The sequence below is a fragment of the Tachypleus tridentatus genome, chromosome 13 (assembly GCF_004210375.1).
Source record: "Tachypleus tridentatus isolate NWPU-2018 chromosome 13, ASM421037v1, whole genome shotgun sequence".
NCBI lineage: Eukaryota > Metazoa > Arthropoda > Merostomata > Xiphosura > Limulidae > Tachypleus > Tachypleus tridentatus.
Genome location: NC_134837.1, coordinates 3,389,993 through 3,412,983, shown reverse-complemented (window position 1 = coordinate 3,412,983; position 22,991 = coordinate 3,389,993). Strand labels below are relative to the sequence as shown.

The window sequence follows — 22,991 nt, the reverse complement described above, 5'->3', positions numbered from 1 at the left end:
AATTTTGTTTTTGAAGAAGTTTAATTTTGTGACTTAAAGAGTGAATCTATATACATAGACTCACAGTTTATTTCATTTTTCCCTAACAACCTCTATTATTATAGATGGGCATATCTCGAGGGAAGTTATCAGCATCAGACTTTATGAAGAAATTACAAATGATTGTAGAGAGACTGGGAGTACCAGTTCAAGCCATTTCATCCACCAAGTCGGGATATTATCGTAAGCCAGCTCCTGGCATGTGGGAATATTTGAATAAGAGTCTAAACCAGGGTGTTAGTATAGACATCACAAAAAGCTTTTTTGTTGGTGGTGAGTTTGTAACAAAGATTATTATTCTAATGATATTACACATACACTCACTTTCAATTAATGTTAATTATATACATGTTGACAAGACAATTAAAGGAACTGTTCTTTATGTTATGTATTTAGGGCCTTTATCAAGTGTATGTTTTTATATAATATATTATTAATAAATTCCATGTTGTTATCATCACTGGATGACACAATATTGTGATGAGTTGTAAAGAAAGGCAGGGACAACTAAGAACAAGTAATTATGTGTAGTAATCACATCCATCATTGTTAAATGTGAATGTGTTTCCTGATGAATTATAAAGAATGACAGGGACAATAAGAACAAGTAATTATGTGTAGTAATCACATCCATCATTGTTAAATGTGAATGTGTTTCCTGGTGAATTATAAAGAATGACAGGGACAATAAGAACAAGTAATTATGTGTAGTAATCACATCCATCATTGTTAAATGTTAATGTGTTTCCTGGTGAATTATAAAGAATGACAGGGACAACTAAGAACAAGTAATTATGTGTAGTAATCACATCCATCATTGTTAAATGTTAATGTGTTTCCTGATGAATTATAAAGAATGACAGGGACAACTAAGAACAAGTAATTATGTGTAGTAATCACATCCATCATTGTTAAATGTTAATGTGTTTCCTGATGAATTATAAAGAATGACAGGGACAACTAAGAACAAGTAATTATGTGTAGTAATCACATCCATCATTGTTAAATGTTAATGTGTTTCCTGATGAATTATAAAGAATGACAGGGACAATAAGAACAAGTAATTATGTGTAGTAATCACATCCATCATTGTTAAATGTGAATGTGTTTCCTGGTGAATTATAAAGAATGACAGGGACAATAAGAACAAGTAATTATGTGTAGTAATCACATCCATCATTGTTAAATGTTAATGTGTTTCCTGGTGAATTATAAAGAATGACAGGGACAACTAAGAACAAGTAATTATGTGTAGTAATCACATCCATCATTGTTAAATGTTAATGTGTTTCCTGATGAATTATAAAGAATGACAGGGACAACTAAGAACAAGTAATTATGTGTAGTAATCACATCCATCATTGTTAAATGTTAATGTGTTTCCTGATGAATTATAAAGAATGACAGGGACAACTAAGAACAAGTAATTATGTGTAGTAATCACATCCATCATTGTTAAATGTTAATGTGTTTCCTGATGAATTATAAAGAATGACAGGGACAACTAAGAACAAGTAATTATGTGTAGTAATCACATCCATCATTGTTAAATGTGAATGTGTTTCCTGATGAATTATAAAGAATGACAGGGACAACTAAGAACAAGTAATTATGTGTAGTAATCACATCCATCATTGTTAAATGTGAATGTGTTTCCTGATGAATTATAAAGAATGACAGGGACAACTAAGAACAAGTAATTATGTGTAGTAATCACATCCATCATTGTTAAATGTGAATGTGTTTCCTGATGAATTATAAAGAATGACAGGGACAACTAAGAACAAGTAATTATGTGTAGTAATCACATCCATCATTGTTAAATGTGAATGTGTTTCCTGATGAATTATAAAGAATGACAGGGACAACTAAGAACAAGTAATTATGTGTAGTAATCACATCCATCATTGTTAAATGTGAATGTGTTTCCTGATGAATTATAAAGAATGACAGGGACAATAAGAACAAGTAATTATGTGTAGTAATCACATCCATCATTGTTAAATGTGAATGTGTTTCCTGATGAATTATAAAGAATGACAGGGACAACTGAGAATAAGTAAATTCCGACTAACAATCATCAGGATGTGCAACGTTTGACAGTTATGATTAATTTAAATACACTTTTCTCTCAGTGTTTTGGGGATGTTTTGATTTTGATGTTTTGATACACTTATATTCCCACAAGAACTCGTACCCATTATTTTGTTATATCTATCAGTCTTCTTCTGATGTTTTGTTGATATTCTTTCTGTATTTTATAGTTAAAATATTACTCTCTGTGTTATACAGGGTGGCCCGTAAGTCCCTACCCATCCATATATGTTATGTATCCAGTGTATTTGTGTGCTGTCCCTAATTCTCGCTGTACTCATGTACCCACGTACTTGTCACAATGCACTCTTCAAGTGTAAATGGGATTACATCGTCCATATTTCTCTGAAAAAAAAGAAACAAATTTATAATACATGCATAATTGAATATAACATAATAAGATATGGATGGGTAGAGACTTACGGACCACCCTGTATTTCTTAAGTAGCTTTTATTTTACCCTTGTGTGTGGCCATAGGTCTTTAGGTGTTCTTACAACATTCATTTTTAAAGTTATCCCCACTGCTTACATGTTATTGTCCGTGTTGTTTCAGGCATATGGATATGTCTACAATATCACTAAATTATTTTTACTTATTATTCCCTCCTTGAATAAGGAATTCCTGCTTTCCTGTTATCATGTTTTTTTATTAGTACATCTATTAGCAATCATAAAATAAGATTATTTTGAGATTTCTTGTGAGCCTTTGATGGTTTTGGTGTTTATAAGAACATGTTAAACACAAGATAATAAATCATAAGATTACCGAAGTTATAAATTTTTTATTAGTAGTAATTTTCAGTTACGACAGAAAGTGTTCATACCCTTGCTTCCAGAGTAGTTTTTTACTCATAACTTAAAAAGTATCAGGATTAGGATAATGAAAGTATCGTATATTATAAATATTATGCTAACACACACCTACATAAATTTTTATGTAAATTAAACAACAAATAAACTGTTTACAAACAAATAACCAAAAATAGGAGGAGCAGAAAGTGTTCGTACAGTTCAGAACGTGTGAAAAAACTGACATTCCCATAAAAATGTTGTTTAGTTTGGTGAATAAACTACATTATACTATACCAGAACTAGACAGTGGGTTCATAATTATTGGAATTTAGCCAGCAAAATATTTACTTCCTGCAATTTAGCGTCGTCTCCGTCAATATCTGCTTGATCATCGTGGCGAACCAACTGTCCAGTGATTTAAAAATACCAAATTATTGTAAAATACAAGTCTCGTGTGACTCTTTCCAGTATTGCTACACAACTGTATGTGCCGAAATCTATTGTTCAAATCATAATTGCCAAGTTTAAGCTTGCAGGATCAACTGCTAACCTCACTCGTTCCAGATGCCCCACAAAAATTCGAGAGAGAACCAAGAGGAAGGTTTTCAGAGAAGTTAGTAGAAACCTTCGTTTAACATGTAATGACATACAGAAACTGGTAAGGGAAACTTGGGTTGAAGTAAGCACCGTTACAGTTACGAACATGTCATACTCTTCTGGGTTCAAAGCATGCCGTCCTTGCAGAACTCCATATTTAAAGCTTGTTCATTTAGAAGCAAGATTGAAGTATGCAAGAAAGCATGTAGATCCTATTGGAAGAGTATTCTTTGGTCAGACGAGACTATAATCGAGCTTTTTTGGCCTCAATGATGTTCACAATATTTTCCGTAAGAAGGGGGAACAAAATTTTCAAAAAACACCATCTCTACAGTTAAACATGGAGGTGGCTCGATCATGCTATGGGCTTCCGTCAGCTCTTCTGGTGCAGGCAGCCTTCACCGCATCAATGGAATCATGGAAAAAGAAGAGTACATTGATATTTTAGGCACTTATATCAAGAATGATGCTCAGAACTTGCGGCTTGGGCGTCATTGGATTTTCCAACACAACAACGACCCTACACACATTGAAATATGTGCAATCCTGGTTGCAGAAGAACCATATAAGTGTCCTGGAGTGGTCATCGCAGTCACTCGATCTCAACCCAATTGAAAATGTTTGGCATGAGTTGAAGACCAGGGTTCATCAGCGTCATCTAGAAAAGTTGCAAGAGTTGGAGGCCTTCCGTAAAGAAGAATGGCAGAAAATACCAGTCAAGTACTGTCAAGCGATCATGGAGGGCTATGAGGAGAGATTGCACCAAGTAATTCACCTGAAAGACTACGCAAGTGACCATTAAAGTAGATGCATGAACACTCTCTACCCCTTCTATGTTTGGTTGTTTGTTTATAAACAGTTTATTTGCTGTTCAAGTTACATATAAATTTATGTAGGTGTGTGTTAGCATAATATTTATAATATACTATACTTTCATTATCCTAATCCTGATACTTTTTAAGTTATGAAGAAAAACTACTCACTGACCTTAATGGTACGAACACTTTCTGTTGTAGCTGTAAAACATAAAAAAATGTTTATTAATACAAATTTTAACATCAATAAATCATGAATACATACTTTTTCACACATAATTTAGAACATTTAATCTCATTCCAACATAATATATACTTCTCTATACAGTGCTTCATAGTTCTTAATATTTAATCTCATTACAACATAATATATACTTCTCTATACAGTACTTCATAGTTCTTAATATTTAATCTCATTACAACATAATATACACTTCCCTATACAGTGCTTCATAGTTCTTAATATTTAATCTCATTACAACATAATATACACTTCTCTATACAATGCTTCATAGTTCTTAATATTTAATCTCATTACAACATAATATACACTTCTCTATACAGTGCTTCATAGTTCTTAATATTTAATCTCATTACAACATAATATACACTTCTCTATACAGTGCTTCATAGTTCTTAATATTTAATCTCATTACAACATAATATATACTTCTCTATACAGTGCTTCATAGTTCTTAATATTTAATCTCATTACAACATAATATACACTTCTCTATACAGTGCTTCATAGTTCTTAATATTTAATCTCATTACAACATAATATATACTTCTCTATACAGTGCTTCATAGTTCTTAATATTTAATCTCATTACAACATAATATATACTTTATACAGTGCTTCATAGTTCTTAATATTTAATCTCATTACAACATAATATATACTTCTCTGTACAGTGCTTCATAATTCTTGATATTTAATCTCATTACAACATAATATATACTTCTCTATACAGTGCTTCATAGTTCTTAATATTTAATCTCATTACAACATAATATACACTTCTCTATACAGTGCTTCATAGTTCTTAATATTTAATCTCATTCCAACATAATATACACTTATCTATACAGTGCTTCATAGTTCTTAATATTTAATCTCATTGCAACATAATATACACTTCTCTATACAGTGCTTCATAGTTCTTAATATTTAATCTCATTACAACATAATATACACTTCTCTATACAGTGCTTCATAGTTCTTAATATTTAATCTCATTCCAACATAATATACACTTATCTATACAGTGCTTCATAGTTCTTAATATTTAATCTCATTGCAACATAATATACACTTCTCTATACAGTGCTTCATAGTTCTTAATATTTAATCTCATTGCAACATAATATACACTTATCTATACAGTGCTTCATAGTTCTTAATATTTAATCTCATTGCAACATAATATACACTTATCTATACAGTGCTTCATAGTTCTTAATATTTAATCTCATTACAACATAATATATACTTTTCTATATAGTGCTTCATAGTTCTTAATATTTAATCTCATTACAACATAATATATACTTCTCTGTACAGTGCTTCATAGTTCTTAATATTTAATCTCATTACAACATAATATATACTTCTCTATACAGTGCTTCATAGTTCTTAATATTTAATCTCATTACAACATAATATACACTTCTCTATACAGTGCTTCATAGTTCTTAATATTTAATCTCATTACAACATAATATATACTTCTCTATACAGTGCTTCATAGTTCTTAATATTTAATCTCATTTGCAACATAATATACACTTCTCTATACAGTGCTTCATAGTTCTTAATATTTAATCTCATTGCAACATAATATATACTTCTCTATACAGTGCTTCATAGTTCTTAATATTTAATCTCATTACAACATAATATACACTTATCTATACAGTGCTTCATAGTTCTTAATATTTAATCTCATTACAACATAATATATACTTCTCTATACAGTGCTTCATAGTTCTTAATATTTAATCTCATTGTAACATAATATATACTTCTCTATACAGTGCTTCATAGTTCTTAATATTTAATCTCATTACAACATAATATATACTTCTCTATACAGTGCTTCATAGTTCTTAATATTTAATCTCATTACAACATAATATATACTTCTATATACAGTGCTTCATAGTTCTTAATATTTAATCTCATTACAACATAATATACACTTCTATATACAGTGCTTCATAGTTCTTAATATTTAATCTCATTACAACATAATATATACTTCTCTATACAGTGCTTCATAGTTCTTAATATTTAATCTCATTACAACATAATATATACTTCTCTATACAGTGCTTCATAGTTCTTAATATTTAATCTCATTACAACATAATATACACTTCTATATACAGTGCTTCATAGTTCTTAATATTTAATCTCATTGCAACATAATATATACTTCTCTATACACTGCTTCATAGTTCTTAATATTTAATCTCATTCCAACATAATATATACTTCTCTATACACTGCTTCATAGTTCTTAATATTTAATCTCATTACAACATAATATATACTTCTCTATACAGTGCTTCATAGTTCTTAATATTTAATCTCATTACAACATAATATACACTTCTCTATACAGTGCTTCATAGTTCTTAAACTACTTTTTCTGTAATAGTGTAATTGATAGTCTAACCTATCAACCATAAAGTCATTCATTCCCACAATAGTTAACTTCAGGTTTTCTAACTTTTTTCTTACCAAACTTCCCTTTCATATGAATTTACTCTGCTTCCATTTCTGGCCACAATTATTTATACATCTTTCACTAAGGCATCTGAGAAATCTGTATAGCCTCAACATCAGTAGATAGCAAACACAACATTCGATAGCCTTGACACTGATGAATAACAAACACAAAATAAATATATTAATAATGTTACTGACACTTAATAGTCTTTTGTATCTGATAAATACATCAACTCATTTTAACCTAAAATATTGAGTAATATTTCAAACTTTCTGACACCAACATGCATTTTTCTCATGAAGTTCTGCATGTGTAATTTAATGGTCATTAAGCCCAGAAAGACTAATTTCCATGAAAGATTATGAAATAGTTACTATAGGTACAGATTATCTCACAAAAGAAACGTTTGTATCTTGGAATAAAATGGTGAGGTGACAGAGGCTATATTCCAGAAGAACAAGATAAGGATTGGTTGTGTGTTTACAAACCATGTGATATTAGGATTGCTTGTGTGTTTACAAACTGTGTGATATTAGGATTGTTTGTGTGTTGACAAACTGTGTGATATTCATTACAAAAATTATAACATAATCAGATTTTTTTCACTATCTGTTGATTAGTTTCACTCTTATTCATTGTATTAAAAGATATGAAATCAGTCACTGATCTCTATGATACATCCATGAACAAAACACTGGGAACATAATTAAAAGTAATTTATATGTAATTATGGTAACATGCAGGCACAGCTTGAAAGGTAATACTGCCAGAGCTCTAGTTCATTTAATTTTAATTTGTAAATAATATGTCATTGCCACTCTGATATAGTATGTTTATCTTAGATGCTGCTGGGAGAGAAGCTAACTGGTCTCCTGGAAAGAAAAAAGGATTTCTCCTGTGGAGATAGACTGGTATATACTGCTTGCACTGTATTATGCTTTACAAAGATTTGTTGGATTCATAAAATTATAATGGAAAAATGTTATAATAATATAAAGAGAGACAAGCATTTCCAAGGTATACAAAATATGTTTTCCAAATAACTCAAACTTGCTGTTAAACTTGAGTTATGCTCTTTGACAATATCTCGGGAAATCTGTCTAAATAAAATCAAAGCCTAGTAACTGGACTGTGATTCCAAAGTGCTTATTTTCTTATATGATTGAAAATGAAATTAAATGGTTTGAATTTCAATTTCTTTAATCCAGAATTTTTGTATGGAAATTTTCTTTGATGAATTACCTTGTATCTAAAGAGTTAAAACAACTCACTCTGCTGCTTTTTAAACTATTTTCTAATTGTTTTATAATTCTATATGTACATAGAAAACCCTCTCAATAACATAATGTTTCAATGATATTGAAAATATTAAAATAATTCACTTGTACAGTTGGCCTCATATAGGATTTTATTATAACTATAAAATCAGTGTATAATGTTATTTTAATTTTATCATTTTCAATTTATTTATTTATTTATCCTTTGGACTATTGGATAATTTACAGTAACTGCCAATTTGAATAATAAATTAAGTGTTATTTGAAATTTTAAGGCTAGAGATGAAAACTGTTTCTAATCTCAACTGAATATATTCACAGTGTGCCTGAAATTCAAACTTTATTTCGCAGGCAAAATTGGTTGATACATTCAAATTATGGAACATGACAACAATAACCTTCTAAAATGCAGCACGTATATATATTAACCCCAATGCCCACCAGCAGCTCAGCTATAAGTCTGAGAGTTAACACTGCTAAAAACCAGGTTTTGGTATTTTTAGTCACAGCACAGAAGGCTGGTTTTGTATTTTAAAAAATGAACAATAAACTGTGTATGTAATGTATGGTTTTCCTTTAAACATAATTTAGTTAAGACTTGAGATTGTTTCATTTTAATAAAGAAATTATAAATTTCGTTATTAATTATTGACTTTGGAATTATTGTAAAAAGTGAAAATCATCAAAGATATGTTATTGCATATTTTGCAAATGGTATTCTTTTATGTCCATTGTAATATCCACTTAAGTATTACAATAACAGAACTGGTAAATATAATAATTATTCTGCCACTGTATAATTGACACTGGTGTTGTATGAATGTAAAGTTTTATTAAAAACAAACTCTATGTTTCATCTGTTTGGACATGCAGGTAGAATAAACTTGAGACACATTAATAAGTTTGACAGGCCACTCGTGGCTCCTGTTTGCAGAATTCAAGGCTTGTCTCTGTATTTGTATGAAGGAAATTATTATGTTGTTACTTGAAAAGTATTAGATTGAAATGTAATTGATGTGATACGTTTTAAGCCTTTTATGCAAATAATAATGAAAAAATTAAATCAAGCGAATTTTAATAATTAAGTCTCAACTGTGATATTTCTGTAGTTATTTCTTCATTTATATTCGTACATTATTGAACAGAAAAAACCAAACAATGTACCAACAAGTATGAATTATTGAGTTAATGTTTCTATTAGAAAGGTCAACCAGACCACTTCCACCTCTGCTACCTGGTGTTTGCCAACAGTCAGGAGAGGGTCATTTTTAGTCAAAGTTGTCCATAATATGATCTGTTGTAAAATGGAGACATATGTGCAAGACCATGTGTGTCTCTTTGGGAGGCTCTGAGGCAGCATTAGCAGATGGCCCAGAAACAACTGTCGAGAAGTTATACTCACTGTTTCTGGCTCCTTTTACCAGGTCAGCCTCAGCAGAGGATTGTTTTGATCAGCCACTTCCAGCCCCTTCTATTCAGTTTGTTACTGGAGTTTGTGAGATTTTGAGGATCTCTCACACTGTATATGACTCTCACACTGGATATGACTCTACTCCTTCTTTCTTAGCAGAAGGATGACAAGTGACTACTTGCTATATATGCAAAAACGGCTCGTTTGGGTTGAGAAAATATTTTACATAGAAGAGCGAACAACGTTTCGATCTTCTTCAGTCATCGTCAGGTTCACAAAGAAAGAGGTAAAATTCAAAATCTAACACCGCCCTCTACGTTCCGACACTCAGTTGCACAACCCCTTTTAAACATGTGGTCAGCTTCGGTCAGTTACCTCTTTCTTTGTGAACCTGCGATGACGAAGAAAACGTTGTTTGCTCTTCTGTAAAACATTTTCTCAACCCAAACAAGCTGTTTTGCATATATAATCTCTACTTTTCTTGACATCACTGAAATGACTACTTGGTTTTCATCCTTCTTCTGGTATTGTTGTTCATGCTGGAAGATTTACCTCACAGTTGTGTGACAGGTCACTCAGTTTATATCACCTCCAACTTTGTCTATTCAACCTGTTGCTTTTAGACCTCTCACAGGTACATAGTTAGTTGAGTTTCATTCCTAGACCATAAGAGAGTTGTTAGTTGAAAGGGAAGTATAGATGGTTGATCCAAGAGTTTGTTTTCTTACATGTTGCTCAGTTTTTTATTGTGATTTTACTGGTACAAAACTCATCACTCTGTGGCTACAGTTTGAGATCCAGTGAGATATATATATAAATCATTGTGGTCCTATAGCCCTAACCACCAAGGTGAGATATAGATACCATAACCCTTAATTCCAACCCTGAGTTTTCAAACCTTGGCTATCCGGTTGAGGCTGGGTTCTACTGATCATGACTCGTATTCTATTTTATGTTTGATATCAGAACTAAGTTCCAGGTGAAGAGCATACCTGTTCTGGATTTGGTGCAGTTTTCCCACTCTTATACCATCTTTATCTTGGTGCATTCATGTTGTATACAGATGCTTTCTGTATGAATCATGCCAGCCCCTCCAACTTCTCAATGTCTGATTCTAGCTATAGTGTGAGCAGATTATAAGTATGTTTTGGAAGTTTATATTTTCCTAAACTGACAATATATTTCTGATAATACTTACAGAAAAATGTGAAGATGTACTAAGAAGGTCAAAATGTTGTTCATCTGCTTTATCAGTAAAAGTGTTAGTACTTACTTCCACTGACACTTTCCTGCCTTACCTCCCCACTAAAACCTACTTTATGTCTCAAAAAGTTGATTACATTATTGGAATGAGATGCTTATATTGTACCCAGATAGAGGGTTCATTTAAGTTAGTGGAAAAATCTGCAAATTAGATTTTGCTCAAGCAGTACAAGTGATCACAAGTCTCTTAATTGACAAAAATATATTAAAGTATCCACCAATAAAGACTATATATCATATATATTTAAAGTAAATTTAGAAATTTAAAACAAAAATTAGATTCTTAAAATCAGTTACAACACTACAACATACATCTAGTTCCCTAACTCTAACTAAAATCAGTTACAACACTACAACATACATCTAGTTCCCTAAAATCTTGTTTTCTTATATTACTACTACACATGGGACTGTTTTCTTATATTACTACTACATATGGGACTGTTTTCTTATATTACTACTACATATGGGACTGTTTTCTTATATTACTACTACATATGGGACTATTTTCTTATATTACTACTACACATGGGACTGTTTTCTTATATTACTACTACACATGAGGGTCTGTTTTCTTATATTACTACTACACATGGGACTGTTTTCTTATATAACTACTATATCTGGGCCTATTTGCAACCATTGTAGTTCTTATATGAGATGTACTTTTCATTCAGTATCTATTATTCAACCATTATAATTCTTATATGAGATGTACTTTTCATTCAGTGTCTATTATTCAACCATTGTAGTTCTTATATGAGATGTACTTTTCATTCAGTGTCTATTATTCAACCATTATAGTTCTTATATGAGATGTACTTTTCATTCAGTGTCTATTATTCAACCATTATTGTTATTATATGAGATGTACTTTTCATTCAGTATCTATTATTCAACCATTATTGTTCTTATATGAGATGTACTTTTCATTCAGTATCTATTATTCAACCATTATAGTTCTTATATGAGATGTACTTTTCATTCAGTGTCTATTATTCAACCATTGTAGTTCTTATATGAGATGTACTTTTCATTCAGTGTCTATTATTCAACCATTATAGTTCTTATATGAGATGTACTTTTCATTCAGTGTCTATTATTCAACCATTATTGTTATTATATGAGATGTACTTTTCATTCAGTATCTATTATTCAACCATTATTGTTCTTATATGAGATGTACTTTTCATTCAGTATCTATTATTCAACCATTATAGTTCTTATATGAGATGTACTTTTAATTCAGTGTCTATTATTCAACCATTATAGTTCTTATATGAGATGTACTTTTCATTCAGTATCTATTATTCAACCATTATAGTTCTTATATGAGATGTACTTTTAATTCAGTGTCTATTATTCAACCATTATAGTTCTTATATGAGATGTACTTTTCATTCAGTGTCTATTATTCAACCATTGTAGTTATTATATAAGATGTACTTTTCATTCATTATTCTTCCTTCAATGTTAAAATGCGACTGAATTTAGTTAATTTGTACATTTATTTAGTTTGCTTTAAACCTGGAACTTGACTTCTTCACTCCTGAAGAGTTTTTTCTTGGTCAGAAGAAAGTCCCTTTCAAAAAACCATCATTTGATCCAGTAAGTACATCTTTATTAAGAATTTCTTGTTGTGTATATAGAAATGTAAATTACATTGTAAATAATCAGTCATAATGTGTCATGGGAGTTTGTTTTTTTTCCTTATTCAAACAGCAGTGAGATCTGAGTAAATTACATATAAATTACTGAATATACTGATGAATGTCTTATCAAAAATATGTTTAAAAGGTTTTTAGATGAATAATAAAGGCAGAGTAACTAGGTGTAATAAATGAATAGAAAAGTAAAACTACTTATGGTATCCTGGGTAACTGATGTTAAAGCTTTAATAGTGCATGGAAAAGTAAAAGTACTTCTGGAATTATAGATAAATGATTCAAATTAATTGACCACAGTAATATTGGAACAAACTTCTAAAAATTAAATTTTTAAAAGCTGTGATCAGAAACTAGTAGTGTGAAAATTATTATTATTATTTTTTACTATAAGTTTCATTCCTTTTATTTAATTATTTCATTTCAATTCCGTCAGTTGAACATACCAGAAATTCCACTGCTGGAGATGTATAAACCACCAGTTTCTAAACGAGGAACAGAAACATTACTCAAGTCATCAGAACAAGAGGTCAGAATGCACTAGCATATATTAGATGTTTATTTTATTGTACTTGTTGGGAAAGAAAAGGTTGGAACATTCTTTTTTTACACTTAAATATATTTTTCTTTGTGACTAACATGGATACTGGGTGTTTTTGCCATTTTGAATGGGAACATGACACTTGTTTTTCATGCTGTTTGAAAATTTTGATATAATCTCAGTCAAACCTGTGTTTGTCGATTTATAGCTGGTCTGGTAAACCCTGGTTTTAAGCAGAAAGCCTCACTGTCACTAGATAAAGCAGGTTCAGTGTGGTTGACATATTGTAATTACTTAGAATGAGTAATGTAAACTTCTCGGTTTACACTGTAATGAATTAACTATCTCCAGGAACAAAAACAATAGCTTACTGGTCACTCACATCTGAATTGTGAGTAGTGTTAATTAATAAAAAATACAAATAATTGATGATAAAATCATTCATTAATAATATATTATTAATCCTGACCTTAATTTTGATTTATAAATAACTTACATAAAGCTGGTGAAGTTTACACTTCATAAACTTATTCCAGTTAACATTATAACACTTGCTCTTCATGCAGTTTAATAATATACATACAACATCTCAAGCACTACTGTGTTTGCTGTGTCAAAGACAAAAACATACTAAATACTCCATAAATGTCAAATTTTATGTTATTTCTTCACTTTCATTTTTCTCCACTATGCACAACAATTTCAGATGCCAAATTTTTTTCTGTATGTTTGAATGGAAGGTCCTTCATGATAGAAAACAAAGGTGAAATGGGAAAATTGTGACCCTGTTGTACATCTACATGTGCACAGGATAATATTTCTCAAAGTATGTGGTTGCACATTGTGTAATAAGAAAGTTTTTCCAGTATCATACATATGAGTTTCATTATTTTCTGATTGTATTATATTTACCCTTACTATCTCACTGCAAACTAAATAAGAACTGTTTTATCCTATTCTGTGCCTATAAGTATACTATGTTAGTGAATAATCATTTTTGCAAGAAAAACAGTAGAATTTCTACTTTATTTTCACCTCAGCAGAAAATTCAGAAAATAAGAGAATTACAAATGAATCACATTAACTTTCCATCAGAGCAAACTGCTGACTTAGAGCTAAACCAGAAATCAATCTGGTAATAAGTATAGGTAATTAAATGTTATATCCTGTTGGATTGTAATGTATAATAAATATATGAATATTTTTATCAAAGTGGCAGAAAATATCCTGTATGTTTATTAATAATGTGGCAGAAAATATCCTGTATGTTTATTAATAAAGTGGTAGAAAATATCCTTTGCTGGATGGCAATAAGAAACCTTATAGTATATATTATACTGTATTACAAACTTAAGAGGACAACTTCTGGATTGGATTGAGATTGATAATACCTATACCTTTAACTTAATTATTCTGTATCAGATATAGTCATGTTTTCTCTTAGTGGGCAAATGATATGTTAACTTTGTGCTAGCACAGAAACAGAACCTACAAGAATTTTCTGAGTTTTTGTCTTTATTTGTCTTTTCTTTTTCTAGAATTCTTTAGAATTATAACTTGAAAATTTTGTTATCAATAAACTTGAGGTTTGTAATTCTTTTTTTGAGAAGTTATCTTAGGATTTTAGTGTTTAAGTCCCTGAAATTTCTATTTTAATGTTAGACAAATTTTTAATGTTAGTTAAAGAATATTTATCCACATTTTTATGTTGAACTTAGATCTTTTCAAAGTTATTTTTCTTGTTTTTTGGTCTAGTTCATAGGAGGGGGACATTTTTTGTTGCTTCTGTCATTGAGAGTATTAATAACTTTCCTTCTTTAGGTGATTTTAATTTTTTTTTCATGTGTGTATGTAGGAGCTGAGCTTTCTTTGTGTAGCATCCTTCAGTGACAGTTAGGCCACCAGAGTTTACAGCATGCCTTAACTTTGTTGTTCTTACTTTCAATCATATATTTTTCAAGACGTTAAACTGATTTCACTATTTTCTTATTTTCTGCTGGATAAATCCTAGTTTACTCATTTTCCTTGCTACACAGACATAAACTTATCTATATGTCTCTCTGCTCTGGATTGTAAGTCTTTTTCTTTTTTTTCTGTATCATAACCCATACTTCTACTGATGTCACTTTGTATTTAGAATATCATGATTCTGCTTTTCTATCAACACTTTTATTGCTGCTGGTGCTCCAAGCTGTTCTTGGGTATAGCAGTAGCTACTTCCTCATCATTATACACATCCACTACAGTTAACTTGTGTTTATTGCTGCTGGTGCTCCAAGCTGTTCTTGGGTATATTTACAGTTAACAGTTAACTTGTGTTTATTGCTGCTGGTGCTCCAAGCTGTTCTTGGGTATATTTTATTATAGCTACTTCCTCATCATTATACACATCCACTACAGTTAACTTGTGTTTCTGTTACTTTCATTGTCTATAGTCACAAACTTATGACTTTTTTAGTCACAAGGTTAGATTTTCAGTTTAGTTTCACTAATTCTTTGGCTGGACATACATTTTTGGCTTATCCCTTTGTACTACCTTCATTCTTGGATTCCTTTTCACCCTTGGATCTCTGTGGTAATTTAAGGCATATTCCAGATTCAACCAGTAAAGATGATTCTTTATAACCACCCTCTGGTGGTAGATCCTGAATATGACCCTTCTTACACTATTAATAGATTTTTTTGGTATGTAGTCTTAGAGTCAGCAATTCTAGTGTCCACACTTCTGCATCTTTCTTTTGTTATGAAGTAAACCCACAGTTCACATACATACTGTTCTGCTCACTTGCTGGCAGCATTGCACTTCTTTTCTTGTTCCTTTGACTTCATCCGATCTGTATCTTTTTCTTCTCACAGTACAGATATGTTATACTATGAAAAATACCAAAACTATAATTCAAATAATGTTAAACTGATTTTGACCTCCAGTGTAACTGATCATTCAAACTGATTGGTTGACAGTTTCAGGTATGAAACTATCTATCTAGGTAAGAGACAGGTAGTTCTGCATCTTAATATGATGATTGGTTAATAGTATGTGTGATGACAGATGTGTCAAACACATGAAAGTAATTGTTATTTCACACCAAAAAATATTGTATGCAAAATTATACAGGAATAAATTAGAAATGGATAAGTTAGACTTAGCACAAATCCATGAGCAGTTACAGTAATAAAAGAAATGAATAACACCTTGATATTTATTCTGGTTTTAACATATTCAATTTAAAATTATTGAAATGCAGGGGTTTAGGATCTAATTTCTTCTAGGGTCTTAATTTTCTAGAGATAAACATAATGTGCAGTGTATGTTAACAACATTCTAATATTTATGTGATGTTTTTATTAAAGTGTTTTATTGTTAAAATAATTTTTTTCCTTCTAGGTTATAGTTTGTGTTGGATTCCCAGCATGTAAGTCTCTCTATTGAGATATCCTATTAGAATATACTAAAGTATACTGACCAGTTGACACATACAATTAGAACATACTAAAGTATACTGACCAGTTGACACATACAATTAGAACATACTAAAGTATACTGACCAGTTGACACATACAATTAGAACATACTAAAGTATACTGACCAGTTGACACATACAATTAGAACATACTAAAGTATACTGACCAGTTGACACATACAATTAGAACATACTAAAGTATACTGGCCAGTTGACACATACAGTCAGAACAAACAAAGTATACTGACCAGTTGACACACAATTAGAACATACTAAAGTATACTGACCAGTTAACACATACAATTAGAACATACTAAAGTATACTGGCCAGTTGACACATACAATTAGAACATACTAAAGTATACTGGCCAGTTGACACATGCAATTGGAACATACTAAAGTATACTGACCAGTTAACACATACAATTAGAACATACTAAAGTATACTGGCCAGTTGACACATACAATTAGAACATACTAAAGTATACTGGCCAGTTGACACATACAATTAGAACATACTAAAGTATACTGACCAGTTGACACATACAGTTGGAACATACTAAAGTATACTGACCAGTTGACACATACAGTTGGAACATACTAAAGTATACTGACCAGTTGACACATTGACAATTAGAACATACTAAAGTATACTGACCAGTTGACATACATACAATTAGAACATACTAAAGTATACTGACCAGTTGACACATACAATTAGAACATACTAAAGTATACTGACCAGTTGACACATACAATTAGAACATATTAAAGTTATACTGGCCAGTTGACACATACAATTAGAACATACTAAAGTATACGGCCAGTTGACAGGCACAATTAGAACATACTAAGAGTATACTGGCCAGTTGACACACAATTAGAACATACTAAAGTATACTGGCCAGTTGACACATTTTCTCATTGAAAGCATCTAAGCAGTAGTGGAAATAGACTACAGGAAGTATCATTCTAGTTATTAAGATTCAACACCATTCTAATGGTGCTTTTAAACAGAGTTTGCACCATGAGAGACAGACAACAGACTATATTGAAACACTAAGAGTTAGAATACAAAGACAACATATAAATTTACCTACGTTATGAGGTCCTCACCAACAACAGTTAGAGTATGTACAATTATACAAAGACTACATATTAATTTAGCTACGTTATGAGTCCTCACCAACAACAGTTAGAGTATGTACAATTATACAAAGACTACATATTAATTTAGCTACGTTATGAGTCCTCACCAACAACAGTTAGAGTATGTACAATTATACAAGGACTACATATTAATTTAGCTCGTTATGAGTCTTCACCAACAACAGTTAGAGTATGTACAATTATACAAAGACTACATATTAATTTAGCTACGTTATGCGTCTTCACCAACAACAGTTAGAGTATTACAATTATACAAAGACTACATATTAATTTAGCTACGTTATGAGTCTTCACCAACAACAGTTAGAGTATGTACGAGTATACAAAGTCTACATATTTATTAAATAGGGAAGCTAACTTACGAGGCAAGTATAGAATGAAGTGGAAAACTGAAATCGTGTAATGGTTGTTGTTTTTTTATGTGGTAGTAACATGATTGATTGATACTTATAACTAAGTAAAAGGCTAGAAGTAAGATCTATCTTAATGTGTAATTATTACTCTGCATTCTACTGAAGTTATACAGTTAGTAGCACTTTTCAAGTGATAATCTTTGGTCATATTTAATTTAAATAATTTTTCATTAAATCAGTTAAAAGTAATTTTCCTTATATTAGACTTTCCTTTTATTTATCTCAAAAGACTTCAATTAATAAAGCATATATTTCTAAAATATTTGTGAAAAATATTTCTAATGATTTTGCCTTTACAATATAAATACAACCAAATCAAATGACAAACTGGATTTCATTTACACACAGCAGGAAAGAGTCATTTTGTAGAGAACTACCTGAAGAAAGCTGGGTATTCTCACATTAATAGGGTATGTACTTTTACTTACTAACCATTTGCTTTGGATACTAAATATACTGTTGCCTACCCAGGTGTTGTTTCTCTTGTTTTATTAGGGTCTGGCATGGCCTGGTGGTTAAAAGCACTTGACATGTAATTTGTGGGTTGTGTGTTGGTTGAGTCTCCATCATGAACAAGCCGTGGAAGCAATAAAATGTGACAGTCATTTCCACTGTTCATTGATATTAGAGTTGGTGGTGTTGTCTTCCTTCTGTCATTACTAAACAAGGGCCAGTTAATGGAACATAGTCCTCGATTAGCTTTGCACAAAATTCAAAATAAAGTTAACCTTTAGTTTTCCAGACATATGTATATTCTAATCACTTAACATTTAGCCTGGTTTGTTAACCAGAATGTAGGATATTTACAACTACAGACCAATTATCAACACCAAAAAGTTCTTGAAAACATGCTGGGGAAAAAATATTAGCTCATATTCTTGTCTCATGTTTATTGAACAGTGTATAGTGCTACATTCAGAAATTTTCTCATGTTTATTGAACAGTGTATAGTGCTACATCAGAAATTTTCTCATGTTTATTGAACAGTGTATAGTGCTACATCAGAAATTTTCTCATGTTTATTGAACAGTGTATAGTGCTACTTCAGAAATTTTTCTCCGTGTTTATTGAACAGTGTATAGTGCTACATCAGAAATTTTCTCATGTTTATTGAGACAGTGTATAGTGCTACATCAGAAATTTTCTCATGTTTATTGAACAGTGTATAGGTGCTACATCAGAAATTTTCTCATGTTTATTGAACAGAATTGTATAAGTGCTACATCAGAAATTTTCTCCGCGTTTATTGAACAGTGTATAGTGCTATTTCAGAAATTTTCTCACAGTTTATTGAACAGTGTATGAGTTGCTATTTCAGGGAATTTTCTCATGTATTTTATTGAACAGTGTATAGTGCTACATCAGAAATTTTCTCATGTTTATTGAACAGTTAATATAGTGCTACACATCAGAAATTTTCTCATGTTTATTGAACAGTGTATAGTGCTACATCAGAAATCTTTCTCATGTTTATTGAACAGTGTATAGTGCTACATCAGAAATTTTCTCATGTTTATTGAACAGATTACTATAGTTACTACATCAGAAATTTTCTCATGTTTATTGAACAGTGTATAGTGCTACATCAGAAATTTTCTCATGTTTATTGAGACAGTGTATGAGTGCTACATCAGAAATTTTCTCATGTTTGATTGAACAGTGTATAGTGCTACATCAGAGGAATTTTCTCATGTATTTGTTGAACAGTGTATAGTGCTACATCAGAAATTTTCTCATGTTTATTGAACAGTGTATAGTGTGCCTACATCAGAAATTTTCTCATGTTTATTGAACAGTATTGTATAGTGCTACTCATCAGAGATTTTCTCATGCTTTCTTCTGTCTCTCTGGGCCAGGTGTGGCCTATAGGTTAGGGTGTTAAACTGTGAATCTGAAGGCTCATTGTTTTATCCCATTTCTACACACTTTATGTGCATTAAGAGATACAGAGGACACTACAGTCCTACTGTTTTAATTAAAGTAGCCAAGAGTTAGTGGTATGCGCTGTTGACAAGTTGCCTTTCCTTCTGTAACCTTCCAGTTTATAACTAGCGGCCTTTCCTTCTGTAATCTTCCAGTTCATAACTAGCTGTCTTCCCTCTAACCTTCCAGTTCATAACTAGCTGTTTTCACCTCTAACCTTCCAGTTCACTTGTAGCTGTCTTCACTCCTAACCTTCCAGTTCATAACTGGCTGTCTTCACTCTAACCTTCCAGTTCATAACTAGCTGTCTTCTCCTAACCTTCCAGTTCATGGCTGAGCTGCCTTTCCTGTGGCTGCTTCCAGGTTCATGACACTAGCTGCCTTTCACCTTCTACACCTTCCAGTTCATAACTAGCTGGCTCCATCTGGCTAACCTTCCAGTTCATAACTAGCTGTCTTCCTCTGGCAGCTTCGGTAGTTTCATAACTGGCTGCTTCAGCTCCATCTGGCAACTTCCAGTTCATAACTAGCTGTCTTCACTCCTAACCTTCCAGTTCATGGCTGATATTTCTCACCTTCCAGTTCATAGCTGGCTGTAGTTCATAACTTAGCTGCCTTTCCTCCGGTTTCTTAACTCATAACTAGCTGTCTTCATCCTAGCCTTCCAGTTCATAACTAGTTACCATTCCTCTAACCTGTCAGTTCGGCTAGCTGCCTTTCCTCTAGCCTGTCAGTTCATAACTAGCTGCTTTCCTCCTAACCTGTCAGTTCACTTATGCTCAAGGGATAATCCAACAGAGGCCCACTTGTAGATCATGTTTCAAATCAGCAGAAATGCTTCTTTAACAAACATGTGTTTAGTTTCACATTTTTTTCAACTTGACTTAATAATAAGTAATATACTCATAAATCTTTTAGCTGGGTTAAAGATACTTAATACACTCAGAAAGTTTCAGCTTCTTGAATAAGTCCTACTTCATATATTTGTTATCTGCAGGTACATCTCTAACAACACGTGTGTGTGTTTACCCTAAACATGTCTGCTTTTATTTTCTTACTGATGCTAAAATTTATTTTTGTTGTATAATATTAATTTTTTTATTAAAACTTACCATTCAGATGATATGTATCCAGATATAATCTTTTCTAATGGATTATTTTAGTCATGTAATTCCCACCTTTTTCAAAATAACAGGATACCTTAGGATCCTGGCAGAAGTCAATGTAGCAGCTTGTGAGTCAGAACTGAGTCAGGGAAAAGCGTGTGGTCATTGATAACACTAACCCTGATGTCGAGGAGTAGGAAAAGGTGAGCTAAAGATAAAAAACAAACACTTAGCTATCACTAGTACTTATCACATTGTCACTTTTATCTGTTGGTATGCAATATTAACATTGAATCTGATAAAAAACAACATGGAAAACATAGTAGGTTTATAGTTGTTTTTTGGATGGTGGGAGAAATATCCATATTTATACATTTTTTTTCTTTTAGGTTTATGATTTTACTGAGTTTTGCTGCTCTCTCTGTGCTCTCTCTTTAATAAACTTATTAAAGTAATGCAGTTACTACTTTTCTGTAATCTTTCTGTAAACAGAAAATAGGATAAAATATTCTACAAGTGTTTAATAAGTGTACAACATCTGTAACACTTCTGTATTGTAATAAATTATTACAACATCTGTAACACTTCTGTATTGTTTGTACTTTGATTTTTACAAGTTCTTTTAACCATCTTCTCAGGTACATCGATTGTGCCAAGAAAACTGGAGCTCAATGTAGGTGTTTTTCTTTTCACTTGTACTCTGGAACAAGTGAAACACAATAACAAGGTAAGCAACTGTGACAGTGTATGAACAAAGCAACTGTTTAATAAATACAGTAAGGAGTTAAGCAACCATGAGGAACAGTGTAAACAGATTGACTGTTTAACAAAATAATAACAAAGGTGAGGAACTGTAACAGTGTAAATATACCAAGTGTTTAAAGTGTCTATCAATTTGCAGGTATCCAATATTTCACTTGGTATGTGTATTTATTATGCTATTAGTATCATCCAGACAAACAAATAATGAGTAAAGATTAAAACAACAAATTTATCTTAGGCGTACTGTTTATATCCTAGATTTCTGAAAACAATTTTCTAAACAGATGTTTTGATCTTCTTGAAACAAAAACTTACCACAAAGTTCTAATGCATTAATAAAATGCCTAAAACAAAATTTTAAATTTTTCAAATCATCAAAGTAATGTTCTTACTGCTTATGTTTAAATTTGTATATACCTTTTGTAGCTCATATTAAGAGATCTGTGGACATATAATGCTAAGAAATTAAATATTAATACCTAAAGTGTATTGTATTACCATTGTGTATCTTTGTGCTTAACAATGAACAAATGGTTCTAATGTTATTAAGTTTCACAACTCTGTTTTTTATGTATATAACAACTTATTTTTAAACTAACATGTTTATTATAACTTAAACTTGTAAGGTATGCAAAATTTATACCATACATATAAAAAATTCTACAATAATTAATTGTCAACATTCTATGGATTTATTCCCTGTTCAAGTGTTTTGTAATTTCATTTAAAACATATTTGGTCATTGTGTAGCTTCACATTAACAAACCTTGTCATTATTTGAAAAGTTAGGTTGCAGACATCATAGATAGATGTTCCATGATGTGAACTCATGGAGCATTTCTGCATTATCCACACATATTTTAAAATAATATCTTTGGTTTTAAGCTACTTTAATATGATTTCTTTCTTCCTTTAATAATATAGTTT

General features: G+C 31.2%; 1 protein-coding gene across 2 annotated transcripts in view; it reads left to right on the top strand.

The window, feature by feature from the left end:
- LOC143236877 (bifunctional polynucleotide phosphatase/kinase-like) overlaps positions 1 to 18,683 on the top strand; it is a 34,657-nt gene extending 15,974 nt beyond the window's left edge. For both annotated transcript variants that reach the window (XM_076475523.1, XM_076475524.1), the window contains exons 6-11: positions 105 to 312; positions 7,916 to 7,984; positions 12,540 to 12,632; positions 13,125 to 13,217; positions 16,615 to 16,642; positions 18,622 to 18,683. In XM_076475523.1, the coding sequence (XP_076331638.1) occupies positions 105 to 312; positions 7,916 to 7,980 (273 nt within the window). In that variant the 3' untranslated portion in view covers positions 7,981 to 7,984; positions 12,540 to 12,632; positions 13,125 to 13,217; positions 16,615 to 16,642; positions 18,622 to 18,683. The remainder of the gene's footprint in view (positions 1 to 104; positions 313 to 7,915; positions 7,985 to 12,539; positions 12,633 to 13,124; positions 13,218 to 16,614; positions 16,643 to 18,621) is intronic.
- The last annotated feature ends 4,308 nt before the right edge of the window (positions 18,684 to 22,991 follow it).